Genomic DNA, 11,600 nt, shown 5'->3' with positions numbered 1-11,600 from the left:
GGCAGCAGCCACTCAATGTTAGTGATGGCTGTTTAACAGTCTGATGGCCTTGAGATAGAAGCTGTTTTTCAGTCTCTCGGTCCTCCCATCTCTCCCATTTGCACATCGGTAGAACACTGTATATAAACATTATATGACTTTTGGAACTTCTGTATGTGTAATGTTTACTGTTCACTTTTTTTATTGTTTGTTTCTCTTTTGTTTATTATCCATTTCACTTGCTTTGACAATGTTAACATATGTTTCCCATACCAATAAAGCCCCTTGAATTGAATTGAATTTAGAGATAGAGACAAAGACAGAGCGAGATGGAGAGAGAGAGAGAGAGAGAGAGAGAGAGAGCTAGAGGAGAGAGAGAGAGAGAGAGAGAGAGAGAGAGAGAGAGAGAGAGAGAGAGAGAGATGGAGAGCGAGACAGAGAGGGAGAGCGAGACAGAGAGGGAGAGAGAGAGAGAGAGAGAGAGAGATGGAGAGAGAGACAGAGAGGGAGAGAGAGAGAGAGAATACAGAAATACACTACGGAAAAAGAAGGAACAGCACGTCAGAAATCAGCTCAATGTAATTGAAGAATCCATAGACTCTAACCACTTCTGGGAAAATTGGAAAACACTAAACAAACAACAACACGAAGAATTATCTATCCAAAATGGAGATGTATGGGTAAACCACTTCTCCAATCTTTTTGGCTCTATAACAAAGAATAAAGAGCAAAAACATATACATGATCAAATACAAATCCTTGAATCAACTATTAAAGACTACCAGAACCCACTGGATTCTCCAATTACCTTGAACGAGTTACAGGACAAAATAAAAACCCTCCAACCCAAAAAGGCCTGTGGTGTTGATGGTATCCTTAATGAAATGATCAAATATACAGACAACAAATTCCAATTGGCTATACTAAAACTCTTTAACATCGTCCTTAGCTCTGGCATCTTCCCCAATATTTGGAACCAAGGACTGATCACCCCAATCCACAAAAGTGGAGACAAATTTGACCCCAATAACTACCGTGGAATATGCGTCAACAGTAACCTTGGGAAAATACTCTGCATTATCATTAACAGCAGACTCGTACATTTCCTCAATGAAAACAATGTACTGAGCAAATGTCAAATTGGCTTTTTACCAAATTACCGTACAACAGACCATGTATTCACCCTACACACCCTAATTGACAACCAAACAAACCAAAACAAAGGCAAAGTCTTCTCATGCTTTGTTGATTTCAAAAAAGCCTTCGACTCAATTTGGCATGAGGGTCTGCTATACAAATTGATGGAAAGTGGTGTTGGGGGAAAAACATACGACATTATAAAATCCATGTACACAAACAACAAGTGTGCGGTTAAAATTGGCAAAAAACACACACATTTCTTCACACAGGGTCGTGGGGTGAGACAGGGATGCAGCTTAAGCCCCACCCTCTTCAACATATATATCAACGAATTGGCGAGGGCATTAGAACAGTCTGCAGCACCTGGCCTCACCCTAGTAGAATCCGAAGTCAAATGTCTACTGTTTGCTGATGATCTGGTGCTTCTGTCACCAACCAAGGAGGGCCTACAGCAGCACCTAGATCTTCTGCACAGATTCTGTCAGACCTGGGCCCTGACAGTAAATCTCAGTAAGACCAAAATAATGGTGTTCCAAAAAAGGTCCAGTCGCCAGGACCACAAATTCCATCTAGACACCGTTGCCCTAGAGCACACAAAAAACTATACATACCTCGGCCTAAACCTCAGCACCACAGGTAACTTCCACAAAGCTGTGAACGATCTGAGAGACAAGGCAAGAAGGGCATTCTATGCCATCAAAAGGAACATAAATTTCAACATACCAATTAGGATCTGGCTAAAAATACTTGAATCAGTCATAGAGCCCATTGCCCTTTATGGTTGTGAGGTCTGGGGTCCGCTCACCAACCAAGATTTCACAAAATGGGACAAACACCAAATTGAGACTCTGCATGCAGAATTCTGCAAAAATATCCTCCGTGTACAACGTAGAACACCAAATAATGCATGTAGAGCAGAATTAGGCCGATACCCACTAATTATCAAAATCCAGAAAAGAGCCGTTAAATTCTACAACCACCTAAAAGGAAGCGATTCCCAAACCTTCCATAACAAAGCAATCACCTACAGAGAGATGAACCTGGAGAAGAGTCCCCTAAGCAAGCTGGTCCTGGGGCTCTGTTCACAAACACACCCCACAGAGCCCCAGGACAACAGCACAATTAGACCCAACCAAATCATGAGAAAACAAAAAGATAATTACTTGACACATTGGAAAGAATTAACAAACAAACAGAGCAAACTAGAATGCTATTTGGCCCTAAACAGAGAGTACACAGTGGTAGAATACCTGACCACTGTGACTGACCCAAACTTAAGGAAAGCTTTGACTATGTACAGACTCAGTGAGCATAGCCTTGCTATTGAGAAAGGCCGCCGTAGGCAGACATGGCTCTCAAGAGAAGACAGGCTATGTGCTCACTGCCCACAAAATGAGGTGGAAACTGAGCTGCACTTCCTAACCTCCTGCCCAATGTATGACCATATTAGAGAGACATATTTCCCTCAGATTACACAGATCCACAAAGAATTCGAAAACAAATCCAATTTTGATAAACTCCCATATCTACTGGGTGAAATTCCACAGTGTGCCATCACAGCAGCAAGATTTGTGACCTGTTGCCACAAGAAAAGGGCAACCAGTGAAGAACAAACACCATTGTAAATACAACCCATATTTATGTTTATTTATTTTAACTTGTGTGCTTTAACCATTTGTACATTGTTACAACACTGTATATATATAATATGACATTTGTAATGTCTTTATTGTTTTGAAACTTCTGTATGTGTAATGTTTACTGTTAATTTTTATTGTTTATTTCACTTTTGTATATTACCTACCTCACTTGCTTTGGCAATGTTAACACATGTTTCCCATGCCAATAAAGCCCCTTGAATTGAATTGAATTGAATTGAGAGAGAGACAGAGAGAGACAGAGAGAGATGGAGAGAGAGAGACAGTAATTGGCTGGCTGGCTAAAAAGGAATGACCAATAAAATCCAGTTAAAAGTGTGGGAGACAGAACATTGTGTTAAGTCATCACTCTGGCAGGAAGTTATTAGACAAACAAGAACCACAAGAGCTGGTAAACAACAGCCTCACTCTGTCTTCAACGAATCGAAAGCATCCCCGGGGCTAATAACACTGGGTTAGCACTGGAATGGGCTGACGATGGAGTGTGTGTGTGTGTGTGTGTATGTGTGTGTGTGTGTGTGTGTGAATGTGTGTGTGTGTGTGTGCACGTGTGTGTGTGTGTGTGTGTGTGTGTGTGTGTGTGTGTGTGTGTGTGTGTGTGTGTGTGTGTGTGTGTGTGTGTGTGTATGTGTATGTGTGTGTGTGTGAGTGTGTGTGTGTGTGTGTGGGTGTGTGTGTGTGTGTGTGTGTGTGTGTATGTGAGTGTGTGTGTGTGTGTGTGTGTGTGATGAATAACATAACTGACCCAACCAGTCACTGAGGGTAGGAAACATTAGGAACACTGTCCTAATATTGAGTTGTATGGACTCTACAAGGTGTCCAAAGCGTTCCACGGGGATGCTGGGCCATGTTGACTCCAATGCTTCCCACTGTTGGGTCAAGTTGGCTGGATGTCCTTTGGGTGGTGAACCATTCTTGATACACACGGGAAACTGTTGAGAGTGAAAAACCCCAGCAGCGTTGCAGTTCTTGACACAAACCGGTGCGCCTGGCACCTACTACCACACCCTGTTCAAAGGCGCTTAAATATTTTGTCTTGCCTGTTCACCCTCTGATTGGCACACATACACAATCCATGTCTCATTTGTCTCAAGGCATAAAGATCCTTATTTAACCTGTCTCCTCCCCTTCATCGACACTGATTAAAGTGGATTTAACAAGTGACATCAATAAGGGATCATAACTTTCACCTGGATTCACCTGGTCAGTCTATGTCATGGAAACATCCTCCTGTTTGTCTCCCCTGTCCTCCTCCTCCTCCTCCTCCTCCTTCCTCCTCCTCCTCCTCTTCCTCCCCCTCCTCCTTCTCTCTCCTCCTTCCTCCTCCCTCCTCCTCCTCCACCTCCTCCTCCTCTTCCCTCCTCCTCCTCCTCCTCTTCCTCCCCCTCTCCTCCTCCTCCTCCTCCTCCTCCCTCCTCCTCCTCCTCCTCCTCCTCCCTCCTTCCTTCTCCTCTTCCTCCTCCTCCTCCTCCCTCCTCCTCCTCCTCCTCCCTCCTCCTCCTCCTTCTCCTCTTCCTCCTCCTCCTCCACCTCCTCCTCCTTCTCCCTCCTCCTCCCTCCTTCCTCTTCCTCCTCCCTCCTCCTCCCTCCTTCCTCCTCCTCCTCCCTCCTTCCTTCTCCTCTTCTTCCTCCTCCTCCACCTCCTCCTCCTTCTCCCTCCTCCTCCTCCTTCCTCTTCCTCCTCCACCTCCTCCTCCTCTCCCTCCTCCTCCCTCCCTCCTTCCTCCTCCCTCCCTCCTTCCTCCTCCTCCTACCCAAACCAGTTATTTGACCACATCAGCATAGCTCTGTATAACTGATCTGGAACAGAACAGAAAGTAACAACAGTCAGTCAGTGTGTTGTTGAGATACTCCCTTATAACAAATCAAGGCCAACATAGCCATTTCAATCATACCAACTCCTTGTCACTCGCTGTCATGTCAAACACGTTTTTTGCGCCCCCTCTGGCTAGGGGCGGTGGAGGAGATCTTTGTGGGCTAAACTCAGCCTTGTATCAGGGTAGTAAGTTGGTGGTCTGTTGATATCCCTCTAGTGGTGTGGAGGCTATACTCGGCCTTGTCTCAGGGTAGTAAGTTGGTGGTCTGTTGATATCCCTCTAGTGGTGTGGAGGCTTTGCTTTCGCATAAATTGGGTGGGGTTATATCTTGCCTGGTTGGCCCTGTCCGGGGGTATCGTTGGACGGTGCCACAGTGTCCCCTGACCCCCCCCCTGTCTCAGTCTCCAGTATCTATGCTGCTATAGTCTATGTGCCGGGGGATAGGGTCAGTCTGTTATCTCTGGTGTAATTCTCCTGTGTCCTGTGTGAATTTAAATATGCTCCCTCTATTTCTCCCTCTCTCCCTCTCCTCCCGGAGGACCTGAGCCCTAGGATCATGCCTCAGGACTACCTGGCTTGATGACTCCTGGCTGTTCCCAGTCCACCTGGTCGTGCTGCTGCTCCAGTTTCAACTGTTCTGCCTGCGGCTAGGGAAGCCTGACCTGTTCACCGGACGTGCTACCTTGTCTGCTGGATCTGCTGTTTTCGACTCTCTCTCTACTGCAGCTGCTGTCTCTAACTCTGAATGATCGGCTATGAAAATCCAACTGACATTTACTTCTGAGGTGCTGACCTGTTGCACCCTCTACAACCACTGTAATTATTATTTGACCCTGCTGGTCATCTTTGAACGTTTAAACATCTTGAAGAACAATCTCGCCTTAAATGGCCATGTACTATTATAATCTCCACCTGGCACAGCCAGAAGAGGACTGGACACCCCTCAGAGCCTGGTTCCTCTCTAGGTTTCTTCCTAGGTTATGGCCTTTTCTAGGGAGTTTTTCCTAGGCACCGTGCTTCTACACGTGCATTGCTTGCTGTTTGGGGTTTTAGGCTGGGTTTCTGTATAGCACTTTGTGACATCTGCTGATGTAAAAAGGGCTTTAAATACATTTGATTGACAAAGACAGTACTGGAGTTGAAAAGAGCTGGGTCCAAACTAGGGCCAACATGTCTGCCACACAGGGACTTTAACTCAGAGAGTACCAGGTGTTTTCCTGACCAAGGAAGAACTACCTGGCCAGGAAAACTAGGGCTGTAGTTAAAGCACGATCATCACCACAGACCTCACCACAGGCCTCACCACAGGCATTACCACAGTCCTCACCACAGTCCTCATCACAGGCCTCACCACAGTCCTCACCACAGACCTCACCACAGGCATCACCACAGACCTCATCACAGGCCTCACCACAGTCCTCACCACAGTCCTCACCACAGACCTCACCACAGGCATCACCACAGACCTCACCACAGGCATCACCACAGTCCTCACCACAGGCCTCACCACAGGCCTCACCACAGGCCTCACCACAGTCCTCATCACAGGCCTCACCACAGGCATCACCACAGACCTCACCACAGGCATCACCACAGGCCTCACCACAGTCCTCATCACAGGCATCACCACAGGCATCACCACAGACCTCACCACAGGCATCACCACAGGCCTCACCACAGTCCTCACCACAGGCCTCACCACAGTCCTCACCACAGGCCTCACCACAGTCCTCACCATGCAAGCAGAAAGATGTAGTTTTTATGGACATGCTCATTGGCTTGTTGACGTCGGTAGTCATTAAAATGATTTCTGGACATACTACACTGTGCTTACAGCAACTGTGAAATTACAACATCCCTGATAAAGACAAAGTGAAAGTATGAGTGAAAAACCTCATATCATGTCTGAACAAAGTTCTTTATTTACTGGAAAGACACAGATAGGTTAATCATGGAGAGTGTGTGTTCTGAGGAGTGGAACGTACCTTAAGTCAGATATGGCTGAAGGGCCTGATAGCAGATAACAACGTCTGACACTTGGTAATTTACAGAGAGAGAGAGGAGAGAGAGGGGAGGGGGGAGAGGGAGACATAGAGAGACATAGAGAGACCGAGAGGGGAGAGAGAGATTGAGAGGGGGAGAGAGAGGGAATTGGGGGCAGAGAGAGAGACAAAGAGAGACAGAGAGACAGAGAGGAGAGAGAGATTGAGGGGAGAGAGAGACAGAGAGAGAGAGAGAGGGGAGAGAGAGACAGAGAGAGACATAGAGAGACCGAGAGGGGAGAGAGAGATTGAGAGAATGAGAGAGAGTGAGAGAGAGGGGGAGAGAAGGGGAGAGTGAGAGAGAGGGGGAGAGAAGGGGAGAGTGAGAGAGAGGGTGAGAGAAGGGGAGAGGGAGGTTGACTTGTCTTTCCACTGAATCCCCGGAGTGAGATAAAAACTAGAGAATTCTCTGTTTACTTTTAAAGGAGTCAAGGGGTGTCACGAGTCAAGGGCTCCCAGCCTGTTATCTCTGTGTGTGTGTGTGTGTGTGTGTGTGTGTGTGTGTGTGTGTGTGTGTGTGTGTGTGTGTGTGTGTGTGTGTGTGTGTGTGTGTGTGTGTGTGTGTGTGTGTACGAGCGAGCGTGTGGTTGAGACAACACACAGAGAGGTGTTGGGTTGACTGACAGTGACTTATACAGTGAGGTGTTGGGTTGACTGACAGTGACTTATACAGTGAGTTGTTGGGTTGACTGACAGTGACTTATACAGTGAGTTGTTGGGTTGACTGACAGTGGCTTATACAGTGAGGTGTTGGGTTGACTGACAGTGACTTATACAGTGAGTTGTTGGGTTGACTGACAGTGACTTATACAGTGAGTTGTTGGGTTGACTGACAGTGGCTTATACAGTGAGGTGTTGGGTTGACTGACAGTGACTTATACAGTCAGTTGTTGGGTTGACTGACAGTGACTTATACAGTGAGTTGTTGGGTTGACTGACAGTGGCTTATACAGTGAGGTGTTGGGTTGACTGACAGTGACTTATACAGTCAGTTGTTGGGTTGACTGACAGTGACTTATACAGTGAGTTGTTGGGTTGACTGACAGTGGCTTATACAGTGAGGTGTTGGGTTGACTGACAGTGACTTATACAGTCAGTTGTTGGGTTGACTGACAGTGGCTTATACAGTGAGGTGTTGGGTTGACTGAGAGTAACTTATACAGTGAGTTGTTGGGTTGACTGACAGTGACTTATACAGTGAGGTGTTGGGTTGACTGACAGTGACTTATACAGTGAGGTGTTGGGTTGACTGACAGTGACTTATACAGTGAGGTGTTGGGTTGACTGAGAGTAACTTATACAGTGAGGTGTTGGGTTGACTGAGAGTAACTTATACAGTGAGGTGTTGGGTTGACTGACAGTGACTTATACAGTGAGTTGTTGGGTTGACTGACAGTGACTTATACAGTGAGGTGTTGGGTTGACTGACAGTGACTTATACAGTGAGGTGTTGGGTTGACTGACAGTGACTTATACAGTGAGGTGTTGGGTTGACTGACAGTGACTTATACAGTGAGGTGTTGGGTTGACTGACAGTGACTTATACAGTGTCCAACATGGCACCCTATTCCCTACATAGTGCACTACTTTTTTTTACCAGGGCCCATAGGAGTCTTGTCTAAAGTAGTGCACTATGAAAGGAATAGGGTGCCATTTGTTGACAGAACCTTATACTCTGACATGTAAACTCTCCTTACTCACTCTAAACTGACACCGTTATGATTCCTGATGCCTTTCTAGGGACACCCCTCAGAGCCTGGTTCCTCTCTAGGTTTCTTCCTGGGTTCTGGCCTTTCTAGGGAGTTTTTCCTAGCCACCGTGCTTCTATACCTGCATTGCTTGCTGTTTGGGGTTTTAGGCTGGGTTTCTGTACAGCACTTTGAGATATCAGCTGATGTAAGAAGGGCTTTATAAATACATTTGATTTGAATTTGATTTGATAAATCCACAGGAATAATTGTCTGTTCCTGTTCCTGGTATTTCCCGTTGTTGAAAGATTGACTTATTTTGAATAAGTGTTTTCCGAACGGGAATGTTGTGTTAGTTTACCTACTGTATTCCCTCGTCAGGGCATAAACAGTAACTGACATTCATACCAATTATTCTATGAGATGACTCAGATGGGAAAAGAAGCCCTTTTCATAACACTGTGTGTTCTAGACTTCAACGTTCTACTGCCAGAGAATAAAGGTGAGGTTTCCAGTTCTCCCTGTCAGTGTGTCATGATAAGTAACGTGTTGGTTCTGGTTGGTTGCATACTGTAAGGATGAAACCCTTTAAGAGATGATCCTGTAGGGGAACACTCCCTTTCCTGGGAAAGTCATGAGACGACCAATAACGAAACTAACAACTAGCCTGTCCTGTTGGTACTGTAATGGTAAGCAGCATGTGCAGACTGGGCCTCAGTTCTAACAGCCCCAACAGTGCTGGGCCTCACCCCAACAGTTCCAACCCGGGGACTCAGCTCCAACCCGGGGACTCAGCTCCAACCCGGGGACTCAGCTCCAACCCGGGGACTCAGCTCCAACCCCAGGACTCAGCTCCAACCCGGGGACTCAGCTCCAACCCCAGGACTCAGCTCCAACCCCGGGACTCAGCTCCAACCCCGGGACTCAGCTCCAACCCCGGGACTCAGCTCCAACCCGGGGACTCAGCTCCAACCCCGGGACTCAGCTCCAACCCCGGGACTCAGCTCCAACCCCGGGACTCATCTCCAACCCCGGGACTCAGCTCCAACCCCGGGACTCAGCTCCAACCCCGGGACTCAGCTCCAACCCCGGGACTCAGCTCCAACCCCGGGACTCAGCTCCAACCCCGGGACAGCACCAACCCCGGGACTCAGCTCCAACCCCGGGACTCAGCTCCAACCCCGGGACTCATCTCCAACCCCGGGACTCATCTCCAACCCCGGGACTCAGCTCCAACCCCGGGACTCAGCTCCAACCCCGGGACTCAGCTCCAACCCCAGGACTCAGCTCCAACCCCAGGACTCAGCTCCCACCCCGGGACTCAGTTCCAACCCTAGGCCTCAGTTCCAGCCCCAGGACTCAGCTCCAGCCCACGGACTTAGCTCTAACAGTTCCAGCCCCGGGACAGCTCCAACCCAAGGACTCAGCTCCAACCCCAGGACTCAGCTCCAGCCCCGGGACTCAGCTCCAGCCCCGGGACTCAGCTCCAACCCTGGGACTCAGCTCCAACCCCAGGACTCAGCTCCAACCCCGGGACTCAGCTCCAACAGATCCAGCCCAGGGACTCAGCTCCAACCCCGGAACTCAGCTACAACCCTGGGACTCAGCTCCAACCCTGGGACTCAGCTCCAACAGTTCCAGCCCGGGACTCAGCTCCAACCCCGGAACTCAGCTACAACCCCGGGACTCAGCTACAACCCTGGGACTCAGCTCCAACCATGGGACTCAGCTACAGCCCCAGGACTGAGCTCCAACAGTTGGAACCCTGGGACTCAGCTCCAACCCCAGGACTCAGCTCCAACCCCGGGACTCAGCTCCAACCCTGGCCCTCAGCTCCAACAGTTCCAACCCCGGGCCTCAGTTCCAACCCTGGGCCTCAGTTCCAACCCTGGGACTCAGTTCCAATCCCGGGACTCAGTTCCAATCCCGGGACTCAGTTCCCGGGCCTCAGTTCCAACCCCGGGCCTCAGTTCCAACCCCGGGCCTCAGTTCCAACCCCGGGCCTCAGTTCCAACCCCGGGCCTCAGTTCCAACCCCGGGCCTCAGTTCCAACCCCGGGCCTCAGTTCCAATCCCGGGCCTCAGTTCCAACCCCGGGCCTCAGTTCCAACCCCGGGCCTCAGTTCCAACCCCGGGCCTCAGTTCCAATCCCGGGCCTCAGCTCCAACCCCGGGCCTCAGCTCCAACCCCGGGACTCAGCTCCAACCCCGGGACTCAGCTCCAACCCCGGGCCTCAGTTCCAACCCCGGGCCTCAGTTCCAATCCCGGGCCTCAGTTCCAATCCCTGGGCCTCAGTTCCAATCCCTGGGACTCAGTTCCAATCCCGGGACTCAGTTCCAATCCCGGGCCTCAGTTCCAATCCCGGGCCTCAGTTCCAATCCCGGGCCTCAGTTCCAACCCTGGGCCTCAGTTCCAATCCCGGGCCTCAGTTCCAACCCCGGGCCTCAGTTCCAATCCCGGGCCTCAGTTCCAACCCTGGGCCTCAGTTCCAACCCTGGGCCTCAGTTCCAACCCTGGGCCTCAGTTCCAACCCGGCCTCAGTTTCAACCCTGGGCCTCAGTTTCAACCCTGGGCCTCAGTTCCAACCCTGGGCCTCAGTTCCAACCCTCTAGTACATGATACTAGAATGTTCCCCTACACCCATCATAAAGTTTCTAACAGAGGTGCACATGTGAGCCATTTGCCTTGGATCCTCAGTCAGGAGAGTTAGAAGTAATTCTACATGATACACACATTTTCATGCGGTTGCTACAACCTAACCTACAAGTGAAAGTTTAAAACATAGGTGCACATTTCGAGAGAGAAATTTGAATAATCAAGGTGACAGACAGTGACACATTCAATACTTCCTTGTACACTCTTGCCTGCATCTAGCTGTTCTAGGGTGTAATCATTAGTCCAAACAGTAGTTGCAACCAAAACAGACAGATTCAGGTAGGTCTATCCCTGTTTCGTTCCATTTAAGAAACGTTTTAAACAGAAACGGACAAATGAATACGTCATTGCAGCCTCATACAAACAGCATCATCACTTTGCTCATGGTATAATTCCTTCTCACATCTAGGGGTTCTCCTCTTCTTACCTTTTTCCCTCGCTTATGGACTTCAGCTGTCTGAGACCAGGCGAAGAAAACCTCTCCAAGCCAAACTTTAATACCATAACCGCTACACACAGCCTACATCATTGTCACCACATCAGCTAAACATCATAGTCAACTTACCTACTAGAACTAGCGCATTAGTAAACCCCCGTACAATCACACAGTACAGTGTACAGC

General features: G+C 48.9%; 1 protein-coding gene across 1 annotated transcript in view; it reads left to right on the top strand.

Moving 5' to 3' along the window:
• Positions 1–11,033, top strand: part of LOC139548527 (uncharacterized) — a 23,469-nt gene extending 12,436 nt beyond the window's left edge. Inside the window, exons 2-3 of the mRNA XM_071358216.1 lie at positions 5,879–6,346; positions 9,082–11,033. Of these exons, the coding sequence (XP_071214317.1) occupies positions 5,879–6,346; positions 9,082–11,033 (2,420 nt within the window). The remainder of the gene's footprint in view (positions 1–5,878; positions 6,347–9,081) is intronic.
• Positions 11,034–11,600: the final 567 nt, after the last annotated feature.

The sequence above is a fragment of the Salvelinus alpinus genome, chromosome 21, assembly GCF_045679555.1.
Source record: "Salvelinus alpinus chromosome 21, SLU_Salpinus.1, whole genome shotgun sequence".
Lineage (NCBI taxonomy): Eukaryota > Metazoa > Chordata > Actinopteri > Salmoniformes > Salmonidae > Salvelinus > Salvelinus alpinus.
This window is presented reverse-complemented; position numbering and strand designations above follow the sequence as displayed.